This window comes from Phoca vitulina, unplaced genomic scaffold, assembly GCF_004348235.1.
Source record: "Phoca vitulina isolate PV1807 unplaced genomic scaffold, GSC_HSeal_1.0 scaffold47, whole genome shotgun sequence".
NCBI classification, from domain to species: domain Eukaryota; kingdom Metazoa; phylum Chordata; class Mammalia; order Carnivora; family Phocidae; genus Phoca; species Phoca vitulina.
In genome coordinates, this window is record NW_022589750.1 from 1,298,132 (window position 1) to 1,313,952 (window position 15,821).

Consider the following 15,821-nt stretch of genomic DNA (forward strand, 5'->3'; position numbering starts at 1 on the left):
GGCGCACAGGCCCATGGACTAGAGGTGGAAATGAGCAGATTTAGAAGCTTCTACTAGATGTCAGACATAGCTTGTTTTATTAATATTGTTTTCTCCACTGATCCAATAACTAAACTAAAACAGTTTTCAAAAGAGCAGACATGCCCGTTCAGCTCAACCCTGGTACCTGTGGGCCCGCAGAGCGCGTCCGGGGAGGGGGGCAGAAAAGTGCTTCCGCGGTCTCTTGTGCTTTTCCTCGAACCTCGGCTTCCAATGCAGGGCACCCCGCCACGCTTTCAGTCTCACAACTGATTCGGCGCCTGCGTCAGTGGTGTCGCCCCCGTCCTGTGGGTCTCAGGCAAGTCTCGGTCGCATTGAAGGTCCTCCAACGCAAGACAAAATGGTAAAAAAGAAAGAAAATGCACTGAGCTGAGCGATACACTCCCTAGCCGATGGCCTGCTTGCGAACTTCATATTTTAATATAAAATACTCGTACAGCACACTAACACCTCTGTCTGCTAGCGGAATACGGTTACTGCTGAACTCGAGACAACAGAAACAGGAAAGGCTCTCCTCCAATATCTAGGAACAGAAAATGTAATTCCAAACACGATTGGGATGTTGCTTTAAAGGCAGGAAAACGTTGGATAAAGCAGCACTTCCTCCGTCACCGAGCGGACCCCACCCCCCCCAGGGTCCAGTGTGTCCGTCTGTCCCCATGGGAAAGTCCTTGCGCGCACGTCTCCCGCGCCGCGGCGTCCTCTCCCACCAGAAGCAAGCATCGCTCCGGGCTCCCTTTATTGTGACTTCTTCGGTTAAGAGTTAAATAATAATTAATGTTGCTCTAAGAGGAGTTAAAAACCCAGGGTGCAGGCCGGCGTCCTGCTCGGGTGTCATGTCTCGGGGAGCTGGTTGATGTCCGTCAGCTTGGTGTCGTTGAGGATCACCCGGATCCGCTCCAGGGAGCCCGCCTGCCGGATCCGCTCCAGCTGCACCTGGGAAGCGACACGGAGTCAAGCGCGTGCGCCTCGGGCCCGGGTGTTCCCGAGCCGGTTCGGTCTGGCAGACGCGGGGCCCGTCAAAGAGCAATTCGCTCCCCGGGGGCTGCTGTGCGACAGGCCCAGGCTAAGGGCTGCGACCACGGCACGGGTGACCCCTGACCCCACAGACTCCACAGCTGAGTTCGGGGAAATCGAACCCCGAGCCTGGAGGGCTCTGCACAACCTCCTGGATGTCCCCACAGGCGTCCGTCGAGGGCCAGGGCAGCAGGCGCAACACGGCCGGGCGTGGGGGCGACAAGGCTCCGCGGGGGGGACCCCGCTGAGCTGGGCCTCGGAGGGAGGGGTGCGGGGCGGTGGCTCGGGGGCGCTCGGCACAGGGAAGGCGGTGCTGCGGCCAGCAGGACCCAGGAGAGGAACCCGGCGCCGGCAGCGGCCTGGCCAGAAGGGTCCCGTCTCACCTGAAGGGTCTGAGAAAGCTTCACGAAGTCTCTCTGCACTTGCTCGCTGACGTCGAGCTCCGTCTGCAGCCGCTGAGCTTTGTTCTTCTCTTCGAACATCAGCTGCTCTACAGTCGCCTGCAGGACAGCTTCCGGTGAGGAGCCGCCCGGGGCCACAGGCCCGAGTCCCGCAGGACAGCTTCCAGTGAGGAGCCGCCCAGGGCCACAGGCCCGGAGCCACAGGCCTGAGTCCCGCAGGCCCGGGAAGCTGAGCTCTGCGTCTCCGGGACGGCAGCCGCGCGGAATCCAGCGCCTCCCGGGCACGGCTGCCTGAGCCCGCTCGCGTCCTCCTGAAATGGCGCGAGTACAAAGCCACCCACCGCTCACCTCACCCCCAGCGGCCCCGCGACCCCCAGTCTGCCCGGCAAGGAAACCCTTCAGCAGGAGCGCGGGAGCCTGCGGACACAGAACTATCCAGAACACGGACGCGGTGTCTTTATCCGTCAGTCTGCGCACAGGGCTCGCGGAGACCCGTTCTAGGATCCGGGTCCCCCAGTCAGCCTCGCACTGGCTGCTCCTCACCGGGCTGACCTCGGGCAGCACGTACTGGGGGGACGGGGCCCACAGCGGCTGAGAGCACTGCTTCGGGCCGTGGGGGCCCAGCCGACTCTCACAAGGTCCGTCCCCCCCGCCCGCGGCCAGCCCGCCAGCCCTCGGGGGACGCTGCTCCAAGCTGCCACGTCCTCTCCTACACAGGCAGCATGCGACCCCAGGTGCTTAGCGCTTTTACTAAGTTACCCGTAAAAACATCACCTTAGCAGCAGCCTCTCTCTTTAACTGTTCCTCCAAAGTGGTTTTCATCTCCTGGAGGCCCTCGAGCTGCTGAGACTTCTCTCCCAGGGTGGCCTCCAGCTGTGAGAGGAAGGGAAAACCGAGCTGAGAAAGTGCCTGGGGCCTGAGAAGCAGCCCCAGCCCTCGGGTGCCCCAGGCCCTGGACAACGGCGGCTGCGCTGTCCCCACCCTGTCATCGCTGCGCCCTGCAGGTCAGGCTTCAAGACCCCCTCTTTCTTTCATCAGACATCCATCAGGTCCCCACTAGGTCCCAAGACCTGGGGACAGAGCAGTCAGGAGACAGACGTATGCTGCAGGACTGACGGCATGTGAACGCGGAGAAGCAGCGTTTAATTCTGCCAGAAAAGCTGACGTGACATTGACCCTTAACAGAAAAACTCTCCAGGGGAAGGAGGGGGTGGTAAGGGGAGAAGGCGGGAAGGTACTTGGGCGGGGGAGTGGACGGCTCTCAGAACTGGGGTGAGTCCCTGCCGCACCAGGCCGTGCAGGCAGACGCGGGAGAGGCCCCGGGCCGGGAACACGGGCTCCACCCTGGGGACAGCGGGAGCACAGGGGGTTTGACAGCGACAGAGTCGTTGTTTGCGACCTAGTAATTCTGAAAGACCAGCTGGGCTTCAGTACGAAGAGGAACTGGAACGGGTACGTGTTGGAGGCAGAGAAACATCAGGCTGGTGCAGTACGCGGGGCGAGCACTGAAGTCTGAGCCCAGATGGGTGGTGCATGTGGACAAGATGGGACGCGCTCCGAAGCGGGTGAGGTCTGCCCGGGCGGCCAGACTGCGCGGGGCTGTGGAGGGACCGGAGGCCGTGCAGTCCCACTGGGGACCACAGCATGTTTGTGGAAAAGAGATCAGGAGGGGACAGGCCCACGACTGGGAGGGATTGGTGACAGAAGAGCCGGCAGACGCAGGCCATCCCTTCCCTGAAGGAGCAAGAACAGGCCGGGAGCGAGGGGAGGGCGCGCAGCGAGGAGCCAGGACACTGAAGGCGGTTGTGTGGAGGGCGGGCGCGAGGCCGTCACAGCTGAGGGCGAGGGGCATGAGGAGGGAGGGGACAGCGGACGGGGACACGGATGGACACGCGGTGCTGCTCAGCCAGGGCCTCGGCAGCCTGGGGCAGAGACGGACAGAGTCCGGGCCCGCGGGCGTCGGTGGAGACTGCGTGAAGAGACAAGCAGCTTAGAAGGAACAAAGACCGCCCGGGGAAGCCATGGACAGCGGGAAAGGAGGGGGGTGAACGAGGGGCTCAGACGGCCAGGCCTGTGGGATGAAGGGCGCGCCCAGTGGGCCGCAGGTCACGGGGTCGGCTGGCAGAGGTGTTGATGTCAAGAGGACCCCAAGCCAGGGAGAAACATCCCCTCCCGCCTGTCCCCCCGCCGCAGCAGACACCCGGCGCGGCCACAGCGTCCCGGGTGCACAGAGCAGGCCCAGCAAGCGCAGCGCCCGGGCAGCAGGCAGACGCTCCCGGAGGGCGGGGCGGGGCCTGTCTTCCAGGAACAACTCCCAGCTGGGGATGGAACTAAGGCGAACCTCAGCAGACTCACCTGTCCCTTTTCTACTTTTATTCTCTCTAGTTCAGCTTTTAGGCTAGAAATGGAAGCTGGAAGGGAAAGAGGAGAAGTGTCAGCACTCGCTGATTATTTTGCATTGAAGTTTTCTTCGTTTACACCCCTTTCTACCATAAGCTCGATCTCAAACGATGAAACAGCAGTCAGACACTGAACGCGGGAAACCAGCGCCCCTTTCTCAAGTACCCCCGGCCCCCCCTGCGGCAGCCCGGAGCTCAAGTACAGGCGAGGCCACTCGGAAAGCCTGCAGCACGTCGAACTCGGGGTGGGGATGCAGCCCAGCAGGGCTCTGGGGACACCGGGGTTCTGCCAGAGCGGCCAGCTCCGCTTCCCGAAACGGGATTTTTGTTGTTTTTAAGTCCCAATTAAATTTGAATTTGCTCTGGATGTATCAGGACATCGGAAAAGCCCTTCGTTCTTCCCTATACATCCCCTACCCACGTTCCGCCTTCCACATTCTGAAACCAGACAGTACTGTTTATAATCCCAAGGTCGGCCCCCACCCACGACCCGCGTCCCCGCCCACTTCTCCCCGACCCCGCCCACAGCCCGCATCCCCGCCCACTTCTCCCCGGCCCCGCCCACGGCCCGCGTCCCCGCCCACTTCTCCGGGACCCTGCACTCCGCCCCGCAGCTCGCGGCTCGGCCGCGTGCTCACCTAGCTCCTCCTTGCAGTTTTCTATCTCCAGCTGCAGGGTCTCCTCGAGGTTCTCTTTTAAGCACTGCTCCGCCTGAATCTGCTCTTTCAGGAACAGGATCTCGGCCTTCAGCTTCTCCTCCGTGTGCTCGGCCGCGGTCCGCACGTGCACGATGCTCTCTCGGTATTTGAGGACCAGCTCCCGCAGCGCCTGCACCCGAGAAACCAATGCCCACCGGGTTTGTGACGGCAGCGGCCATGAGAGCCCCCCCGACATTTTCTGCCACCAGACTCGCGGGTTTTAAATGGTGCAGAATCTAAGACGGAGTGCCAGCTCCCTCAGGGCTCCCCGCGGTGACGTTCAGCATGGCGCGGAAATAAGACCTTTCCGGCCAGAAATGTGCACTGTGGGCTGCACGTCTCTCCCTCAAAACTGGCTCATAAGCAGAAAAGCAAAAACGTTAAGGGACTTGCAGTGTGGGAATCACTATGAAGGGCTTTGCGGCTCCCACAATCAGCTGGTAAATCTGGGGTTGCTAGGGGGTGAGGACCCAGAAGGTGTAAACTCCAAAGCAAGTGTGGAATCTGAGGACGAAGTGTATTTACTCACACGTGGACTCAAGACACTTACATTGCTGAACGTCTGCCACAAGCCAAGTGCTAGCTAGGCCAGAGGCCATGGGGCAAAGAGCAGCCTTCCAAGGTGATCCCGTTTTTCTATAATAAATTCAGTTTAAATCCTATTTATTTCCCTAAATTTTAGTTGTCTTCTTTTAAAAAAATCCAATCATATCCTAAAGCACCTCTAAGGTAAACGCTGGGATTCTTAGGTAACCACCAGATGTATATAAAATCAGTAACAGCAGAAAAAAGAGTAATGAGAAAACTGTGGTAAGGAAAGCCTCCGAAGATTTACTCCGGGAGCAGGTCTAAGAATCAGGCCTCACAGGCCGACTGGTTACATCCTTCAAGCATTCTAGGAAGTGTGCTCAATCTAGGAATTCAAAGTCTAGGGAGTCCGGGAAAGAGGATCCCACCCCTGCAGAGAACCGCTCATCAGAAGGGGCAGTGCTGGGAGCACTCAAACTCTCAAACTCTCTCTGCGGAGATCAGCCACCAGGTCACAAAGGGGAGCACCAGCGACCTGCACAGAGACACAGGGTTGGGAGGGCAGGGGGCAGAGACAGGGTGCCAGTGGCAAGTCAGCAACGTGGCCCCAGGAGTAAATAAAAGCAAAAACCAGTAGTAATGTTAATATGTATACAGGAATAAAAAAAGAATGAAGCCCAAATTGTAGAGGTTGGATCTGCAGGACAGGATCAGGGAAAACTGTTACAAAACTATAAATTTCTGTAATGCTGATTTTTAGATAACTATAATTTTTTTTCAAAAAACTGAAAGATCTCACAAGTAACATCTATTTTATTTTGAAAATTGCTCAAAGAAATCTCTTCCTTGCCTATACTGTTTACAGTCTCCTTAGGTTTAGCCTCAGATGCGGTTTGCTGATGTTGAAGGATTTGATGATGGGGCAACACGAGGGTGGGGAGGGTCAGGAGATGTGAATGCGCCGGATCCGTCTGATCTCAGGCCCAGTCAGGACACGGATGGGAGATGGTCATGAACGTCTCTGGGAAGCAGGTGGTTTCACAGCCCAGATTCACCCAATGACAGAGGAACAGAAGTGCCCAATGTGTCATAAAAGTTAAGTAAGGGCAGGAGGGTGGCAGGTGCCATTCACCCTTTACAGTGTGATACAGAAAACCAAGCCTGGCGAACCCTTCACACATTTCATTTCTGATGCATTCTCAGTCTGGTCCTGCCGGAGTCACTCACAGAGCGATGCGGCCAAGGATTCTTGGGACACTGAACGCACGAGCGGCAGGACGGAAAATACGTAAACCAGACTTTCTCAAAGCTCAGAGCTTTTGTGCTTCAAAGGGCACCGTCAAGGCAGTGAAAAAGACAATCCACAGCATGGGGAAAAGATCTGCAAATCGTTTCTCTGGTGAGGGACTTAGATCTAGACCATATAGAGAACCATATGACTCCACAATAAAAAATAAATAACCCAATTTAGAAATGAGCAAAAGATCTGAATAGACACTTCCCCAAGGAACATAGACAACTGGCCAATAAACACACAGGAAGACGCTCAGGGTCAGCTGAGTGAGACAGGTACAGCGAGGACGGGAGAAATCCTCACGGGCCCCCACGACTCCGCTCCGAGGTCTGTCCCCCAGACAAACTAACCCAAATGTGCACGTGGATGTTTACACATGGGGACACCCCGAATGCCCAACCACAGGCCGGCGGGTAAACAAAGCGTCCACGTGGCCACAAGAAGGGACGGCGCTCGGACGCTGCTCTACACCACGGTGACCCTGACAGCAGTCGGCTGTGCGGAAGAACCACACACAACCCACACACTGCAGGCTTCCAGTCCTATGGAAGTCCACAGCAGGGCGATCCACAGGAGGAAAAGAGGTGAGCAGCTGCTTACGGCAGGGCGGTGGGGAGCAGGAAGGGGAAGGGGCTTCTTTCTAAGGTTATAGACGTGTTCTGAAATTGACCATGGTCACATCCGAGAACACACTAAAAACCACTGAACTGTACGCTTTACATGGGTGAATTATTTGGTATGTGAATTCTATCAATAAAGCCTGTTTTAAGCCAGAATTGGCTGGCAGCCATTTCAGAAAATGTGTCTGTGTGCATCTTTGATCCTGTGGAAAACGCGTTACCTCCACGGTGTCTGGGAGAATGAAGTCTTCTGCTTGCTGCAGGGCCACGTGCAAGCTGTGCTTCCCCTGCAGACTGTCGTTGTCTTTCTGCAACCGCGCCAGCTCCTCGGAGACCTGCTCCCGCGATTGCATCAGCACCGCCTGAAACACAAACGGCCATCACAGCCACACAGGCTGAGTCCCGTCCGCCGAGAGCTGCCCAGAGAAAACCCAGGTCGAACCAAAGAAGGGCCGAGGACGGGGGGCGCACGGTAACGCTCCGTACGACTGACAAGAAGCCGCCCGGAGACGCTTCTATCTGCAATCTTGTCTTCTACTCAAGGAGGCAGGCAGGAAGCAAGCCTCTGAGCCCACTCTCCACGGTCTCCACCAACAGCTTCAAAGTACTGAATCTGTTCCCCGACACCTCCGTCTCCCGCGCTGACGCAGCCAGGTCTTACGACAGACCTGCAGCACATATTGCAAAACCACCCATCTCCTCACAGCACACATTCACCAGAAGCAGGGGGAGCCAAAGACCACTGTCTTCCTCCTCCATGCGTGTGTGCGTGCACAGAATATACATATATATACCGAATCAGCTCAGAATCTCTGAGTGGCCCAACGACCCCAAATACTGGAAGTCATCAGGAGGACCCATGCTTAGGACAGGACACCTGAGCAGCTCATTCTTAAAATGGGCCAGGCTCCTACTTCTACATGCAGACGTGCAGTATAATTTTAGGTAACGAGAATCTGAATCAATATAAAAGTTATTCCAGCTAATTTGAGTGTTATTTCTACAAAAGTATTTGACTTCTGCTAATTTTTAATACTCAGTCGTTTAACTTAAACGTATGTGTAAGTGTAGACTACTCACTGCTCCAACATTCCTTTAGCAGCTGCCACGCCGTACGAGGCATTGTGCTGCACACGGGGACACAGAGATAAAAACCAGAGCCTCCGCCCGGGAGAAGCTCACGGTGCGGTGGAGGGAGAGCTCAGGAAAGTGACAACTCAGGGCAAGTGCGAGCGCGAGGACAGAGAACGGGGGCAGCAGGGTCAAAGGACACAGGGGTTCCGAGGGGAGAGGCTCAAGGTCATTTCCCAGAGAAGGTGATCGCTGCATCCTGAAGGACAGAAAGGCTGCTGGACGGCATGCAAGGTCACACATAAATTTTGGTTAATTTTGCTGGCTCTTACTTATCTTCAGACCAGAATCAACTGTGCTTTATGCTCACTTTTAACCCATTTACAACAGTATGTTAGCATTCCACTCTCTGGGACATGAGAAAGGGGGAAAGAATAAAATGTATATAGTTCCTACTTTCGTAAAGAGAAAAGCATAAGGATAAACCAAAAATAAATTAAAATGATCATACATGGAAGGGGGTACGAATGGCGTGAAAGGAATAGGGAACGGAAGAAATCGGAACATGTATCCATTTCTATAGTTTTGACTTATGAACCATGTTGCATGTTCAAAAAAAATAAATCAAAAAAGAAAAAGGAAAATCCGAAAATGTAATACAAACAGAAACAAATGGAGTTCACCACGTTATCAAACTAGTAACATAACCACAAAGGAAATAGTTAATTCAAGTAACTTTGGAAACACAGCAGGCTGACCATAAATCCTTAGCGGGGATACATTCAAAGAGCAAGAGCTACAAAGAAACACGGAACCTCACTCAATACTTTCCCTGCTGGCAGCTCTAAGGTGGTCGCTTGGAAACTGTGCTGTCCCTGCCCCAACCAAGTGACCGGACAGAGCGCGCCCCCTGCTGCTCGGAGCCCCCACTGACGCGCTACATCTCTGTGCCGTGGGCGCCCAGACCTCTAACCTGAACCAAGTCGCGCGGGAGGAACCAGACACATGATCCTAGGAGGCAGCTGGTCTGGGCTCCACAAAAACGCTAATGTCACAAAACACCCAAAAAAAAAAAAAAAAGGGCGACTGTTCTAGATTATCGGAGACTAAAGTGACAAGACAGTCAAAAACAGTATGTGACCCTTGACTGGTTCCTCCATCAAAAAATCAGAATTAAAAACTGAAACCACCTCTACAAACAACCACGCACTTTGGGGACCATGGTCACATTTTAAGGATGTGAGAACAGCACTGGTGGAGTAGAACCACCTCTCTGTTCTCGGGAGACGCATGCGCAAATATTCCCGAGTGGCACGGAGTCTGCAACTGATTTCCTAATGGCTCAGAAAACACACACACACAGATGGAAGAGATGGAGAAAACAGCAGCACGCGTGAAAATGTGGCCAAATACTGACAACTGGTAAGTCTAACTGAAGACATTAGGCGTGTTCAATCCATAAGCCGCTCAAGACGGACATTTTTCCAAAGACACTGTTGGGGGGATGCTAAGATCCCAGGCACGCCATGGCTGCTCGTGTGAAGGGACAAAGAAACGGAGTCCCTCTTCCTCGCTACAAGAACCTTCGAAGATCAAGTCAAGAAGATGGTCGGGCAGGATCCCAACCTTACTCTGAACACTTCTTCTACGTGACCTGCAACACATTCGTTTTAAGTGGAGTCCACTCGGAACTGTTTGCAAAGGCAGACGGGGTTGAGAAGACAAGCAGGGGAGAGGAGAGAGGAGAGAGAAGGGAAAGGAGCTAAGCACTGAAATTCTGTCGGCATCTAGCAGTGATTTTTACACTGACGGTTATCATTTCGTATTCTCTGATCAATGAAAAGGTATGGAAGTCCCTGGTCAATGATTAGAATGAGATGCTCCTCAAGAGACCAGGGCTAGTATTTAGGGATCAGCTCAAAAGGCACTCAGACGCTGACCGGCTGCCGGTCAAAAACAAACCATTCCCATACAGCCAGAGGCTTTCCCCCCCCACCATTGCTGGCGGAGCTGGACGAGAGAGAACTCTGTGGGATCATCCCAGCAGGGCCAACTCTGTCATCACCTACAAAGGGTCATCAGGTGTCGGGTTCCAGCTTCAAGGAGAAGGAAGAACAGGCAAATGGAACGAGCCTGGTGAGGAAGGAGGCTCCAGTCCGGGGAGCTCCTTGGCTGGGGTCCCAGCCAGCTCTTCTTCCAGAAGCCGTCTGCCCCGTCCCTCCCAAGGCAGACGGCCTCCAGAAGTACCCCCGCGGCACAGCGGTGATGGTGCACGGGTCAATGCCTGTGAGGCTAACGAGGCTACTTTCGATCAATCAGCGGGTCAGGAAAAGTACAAGCACGGTTCAAAAGCTCCATCTGCTGGGGTTTTGGGAGATTTCAATGTTCACCTTGTATTTGGAACCAACTATGAGTCGACAGTTTATTCTGTTGAGGTTGCCCAAATCAGAAAAGTAAACTAAGTTAAAGGTGAGAGTGTTTTTCAGTTGGGAGGCAGGTTTAAAAAACGAGTGAGGTCTTTACATAGGCTTGTCCATTACGAATGCTGCTTCGGCCCCAGAGAGCAGAACAGTGTGGCCACTGGCCCAGGGAGACACAGTCATAGCAAAGAGGGTCTCACAACCGAACAAAAAGGAATCTATTTAACACGGCTAATGCTAATTTAAATGTTAACTTACCATCTGCTCCTGAACATCCCTTTTTGCCTGGGAAAACCCCTGCTGTAACTCTTCAAGTAAGATCTCAGACGCCTGGGCTCTTAGGACGAGTGCAGAAATCTTAGAAGACAAAAATGCACAAAGACAATATCGTTAGGAAGCTGGTGATTCTGACACGAACCCTTCCATCCCCTGCTTATTTTTTTTTTTTTTAAAGATTTTATTTATTTATTTGACAGAGAGAGACACAGCGAGAGAGGGAACACAAGCAGGGGGAGTGGGAGAGGGAGAAGCAGGCTCCCCGCAGAGCAGGGAGCCCGATGCGGGGCTCGATCCCAGAATCCTGGGATCATGACCTGAGCCGAAGGCAGACGCTTAACCGACTGAGCCACCCAGGCACCCATCCCCTGCTTATTTCATATCTGGAACTGGTGTTTTCTTCCTTTATCATAACCCATCATCACTCATTCCACAGACGTGCATGCCTCTGTGTTTCGGCCCCTCACGTCACACGGGGCCGGCAGCAGAGGTCCCCGGGGTCATGCCCTGCCGTACATGGACAGCGCTGTATGGGTTTCTAGACACAGATGTCAATCCACATGGCCTACTTATATTACCCTTTAAGGAGCTTTTAGACAAAAATCAATAAAGATTTTGAACTCTGCCCACACACACACAAAAAAAGCACACAGTGTAAAGCATAAATGGATCTTCTCTGAACTAGCTTCAGTCTTCCAAGATGATTTCCTTAAAAGCAATAAACACATGATTAACATCACTGAACTCTCAACTCCCTTAGTTTTAATGTTTCTGAGAGGGGTCCTGTGAGAGCTGGGGACTCGTACGTAACAATTATAAAATAAATCAACACCCATGTGTTTGGACATTGAGAACATGATTACTGCCAGTACTCTCCTCCCAGGACTGGCAGATCAGGTTGTGGACACAAACTTCCTGTTGAGAATTAGGAAAACCAGACAAAAATATGAATGGTATCTACTTGAAGGCACTGGAGAACCGGGCAAAAAAGATTCACAGAGCCCCGGACCAGACGGAGGCCGTGTGGAGAGTCGGGAGGCACAGGGAACAGCTCTTCCCTAGAAGCGCGTGCCAGTCCCCAGAGAAACACGTGACACCACGAAGCTGAGCGCCCGGGGCGGGGGGCAGACATGAGCGTCCAGGACCCGCCATGCAAAGGGAGCCTGGAAACACGCTGCCCCGTGGACTGGGTCTCCAGAGGGTTAGGGAAGACTTTAACCTGACCTTTGCAACTTTGTATAATCTCAATTCCTGCGGCTGGATGAAGGTGGTCCAGGACTGTAAGGCCCACTAGTTGCTTGCCTCTCATCAGGAAAATGGTCTTTTTTTTTTAAGAGTTTTATTTATTTATTTGAGAGAGAGAGCATGAGCAAGGAGGAGAAGCAGAGGCAGAGGGAGAAGCAGGCTCCCAGCTGAGCAGGGAGCCCGATGCAGGCCTCGATACCAGGACCCTGAGATCATGACCTGAGCCGAAGGCAGACGCTTCACCGACTGAGCCACCCAGGCTCCCCAAGAAAATGGCTTTATATTATTTCAACATTTTCACATAAATGTCTAGCGCTCAAGTAAAAATGCACAAAGGACAGGATAAAAACAAAAAGAAATAATAAAAAACAACACAGGTAATACAAACAGATCTAAAATGAATCCAGATTTGCGAATTATTACAGACTTTAAAATGTCCAGAGATTTAAAAGACAGAATTTAGAACTACCAGAGAACTGGAAAAAATGGAAAGTAACCAAAAGGAAATGATAAACAGAATTTAAAAAATCAATTATCTAAGTTAAAAATTTCAATGGATGAGTTTTAACAGATTAGACCATTTGAAAAGAAAGTCAGTGAGCTGTAAGACATATCTGAAGAAAATAAAGACAAAAAATACAAAAGAGCCTTAAAAAGCCATGTAGCCACAACGTGCAGGTGTAACATATGTAAGTATTGGAAGAAATACCGCCGACCCAGTGAGCTAAAAATAAGCCAATGCAGAAACCCTGTAATCTACTCTGAGGGACGCTCCAGAGAAATGAGGCCACACGTCCACCAAAGACACACACAGGAGCATTAGAAAATGTATGTTCACAAAAGCCAGAACTAGAAACAACGCAAGTGTCCCCACCTGCACTGGATATGTTATGCCACATCCGTGTAACAGAACGCACAAGCAGGAATCTCTAACCACCGATGTACGCAGCAACATGCAGGGGCCTCACGCACAGAAGAATCAAATAGCCCAGATGAGACGACAGGATTCCCCTGAACTTACATGACGTTCAAGAGTGAGCACTACGAAACAGTGTTCAACATCAGAACCCTGCCTGCCTCTCTGCGCGGGCAGCTCTGTGAGCACGATATATCAGAAAGTCTGTATCTTGCCAGGTGATGATCGCCCTGGTAAATTTTTTCACATGTTAAAATTCACCAAATTTTACACTTGAGATTTATGCACTTTATTGTATGTAATATCTCAATAAAAGCAAGTTTTAAAAGATAATGGCTGAGAATATTCCAATTATGATGTAAGACATAAATTCAGAAATCTAAGAAACCCTCTGAGAATCCCAAATAGGAGAAACATGAAAAAAATACACGTAGGTACAGCACAGTAAAACTGCTGAAAACAAAAGCCAAAAAGAGCATCCTTAAAATAGCCAGGGGAAAAAACAACATTTTACCTAAAGGAGCAACAGTAAGACCGACAGTGGACTTATTATGAGAAACTGGGGAGCCAGAACAAACCAGTAACTTCCAAGCGCTGGAGGAGATCAGTGTAAGTGCTCAGGATGCCACAGCCGGCCAAGTATCCTTCTCGGATGAAGGCGGAAATAAAAAGATCTGTCTAAATAAACAAAAATATGAGAGCGCAGAGACTTCCAAGACGGACGAGGCCCACAGCCGCCTTTCTCTACCCTGATTACAACTAAAAACTCTGGATAAATACAAAAGCTACCCAAGGACTCTGAAAAATAAGCAAAGGCAGACAGCTGAGAGAAGGAAGTCACCAGGGGAAGAAGCAACTGACCCAGGAGGGAACTGACTGCTCACAGGGGGCTTTCCCACTTCCGTGGCAGCGAAGACCGCCCCACCGTAGAGCCGCGACAGCTGCGGGCGCAGGGGCCCAGACTCTGATCCCAGCGCCAGGGCAGGGTCCCCGAAGCGGAAGAGCAGCGGGGGCATTCTCGGGGACGAGGGCTAGAGAATGTGGCATAGAAATAGACAAAGAGACCAATGGAAGAGAACAGAGTCCTGAAACTGACGCCCCCCCACATATTCACTTGATGAATGACACAGATGACCTCGCAGAGCAGTAGGAACTTAGGTGGTACAGGAACTGGCTATCCATACGGAAAAAATAAAATTTCACCCTTATCTATACAGCATCTAGAGCAAAGTCAGTTCTAGATGGATTTTTAGATATAAATGTGACTACAAACAATGAAGCTTCTACAAAAATACATAAAAACATCTTTTTAACACCAGGGTAAGAAAATATTCTTTTTTTTTTTTTAAGATTTTTATTATTTAGAGAGAGAGTGAGCACAAGCACATGAGCAGGGAGAGGAACAGACGGGGAGGAAGATGGAGGGAAAGAATCTCAAACAGACTCCCCGCTGAGCTCAGTCCCACGACCCTGAGGTCATGACCTGAGCCGAGATCAAGAGTTGGATGCTCAACTGACTGCGCAACCCAGGCGCCCCAAGAAAATATTCTTTTAAAAAACGGAACAAAAATCACCAATCATAAAGATCAATAAATTTGACTACATGAAAATCAAGAACTTCTGTTCATCAAAAGGCACCATTAAAATAATGAAAACATAAAATACTGATGAGCAGACATGTGCCACACAAGTCACCCAAAGGCTCTAGTACGACTGTATAAAGAGCTTCTAACAAATCAGAAAAAGAACCAAAAACAGATAAATAAAACAAAGACTAGACAATCCAATAGAAACTCAGCATAAGACTTGAGAGGACTCACACACACACGGATATCCCAGCGGTCCAGAAACAGGACAAACGCCACGTAACCCGGGGGTCTTCAGGGAAATGCAAACGAAGCCTCCGTGAAGCACCATCAGCTACCAGGACGACGGGCCCACAGGGACTCCCCGTGCGTGCTGGCGGGAGTGTAAATGTGGACGACCACTGTGGACACGGTCTGGCTTGTCACCCACGGAGTGCGTTCTGAACACCCCGACCCGGGCATGGCACCCCCAGCAGAAGCACGTGCCACAAGACCCATCCGGAACCTTCACAGCAGAATTACTCCTAACGTCGCAGAACTGGAAACCACCCAACGCGCGTCACGACGGACAGACTGACGGATCCGTACACGGTACAAGCGTACGACAAGCACAGGGAAGCAGCCAGCGCCCCAGTGTCGGGTGAGAAGAGCCTCACGACACCACATGAGGAAGACAAGATGACACACGCGGACTCAGCGGATGGGGTCAGAAGCCAGGGAGGGGCGGGCCTGGCCCGCGGGCTCGCGTCCTGCTGTTCAGCCCTGACGGGCGACGCGGACGGGAGTGCTGGTGTGCTGGGTCTGTTGTGCAGGTCTGAGTTTTCTCTATTTGTCATACATTTAATAAGTCCAGGGGAATTTAAAAAGTATCATTCCTGTCAGGAAGCTTTTTGTGTGCAGCAGAAAAACCTACTGAAAACAGAAAAATGAGAGCTTGCAGATATCCAGTACGCAGTCATTTACGCAGTTACTGGTCAAAGATCTGTAAGACCGACAGCAGGAACAGATCCGGAAGAGATCTTTACCCCCTGAGGGAAGACAGGGCTCAGGCGGGGGAGAGACAGGGCTGTGATTGCAGAGCCGCCGCCTTTGGGCCGCGCGGGCATCCGGGCGGGTGGCATGGGGGTGCCCCGGCCCCACGTACCTGGTGGCCGGCGTCCTGGGCGCTGCGACTCAGAGCGCCCTCCAGCTCCTGCCGTTCCCTCGCCGTCCCCTCCAGCTGCTCGTTCGCCTGCCTCAGCATCACCTGCAGTTTCTTCACCTGCACAATTGTAAATGCCAATCGGGACAAGTTCCTGAGGATTCTTTCGT

The 15,821-nt window shown here is 52.4% G+C and overlaps 1 protein-coding gene across 3 annotated transcripts in view; it reads right to left on the bottom strand.

Annotated features, from left to right (window-relative positions):
- Window positions 1–56: 56 nt before the first annotated feature.
- Window positions 57–15,821, bottom strand: part of RABEP1 (rabaptin, RAB GTPase binding effector protein 1) — a 97,551-nt gene continuing 81,786 nt past the window's right edge. For 2 of the 3 annotated variants that reach the window (XM_032432139.1, XM_032432140.1), the window contains exons 10-17: window positions 15,655–15,771; window positions 10,746–10,844; window positions 7,218–7,358; window positions 4,495–4,684; window positions 3,813–3,868; window positions 2,232–2,330; window positions 1,440–1,556; window positions 57–975 (exon numbers count right to left, since the gene is read on the bottom strand). In XM_032432139.1, coding sequence (XP_032288030.1) covers window positions 874–975; window positions 1,440–1,556; window positions 2,232–2,330; window positions 3,813–3,868; window positions 4,495–4,684; window positions 7,218–7,358; window positions 10,746–10,844; window positions 15,655–15,771 — 921 coding nt within the window. In that variant the 3' untranslated portion in view covers window positions 57–873. The remainder of the gene's footprint in view (window positions 976–1,439; window positions 1,557–2,231; window positions 2,331–3,812; window positions 3,869–4,494; window positions 4,685–7,217; window positions 7,359–10,745; window positions 10,845–15,654; window positions 15,772–15,821) is intronic. The other variant, XM_032432138.1, reaches the window with a different exon arrangement.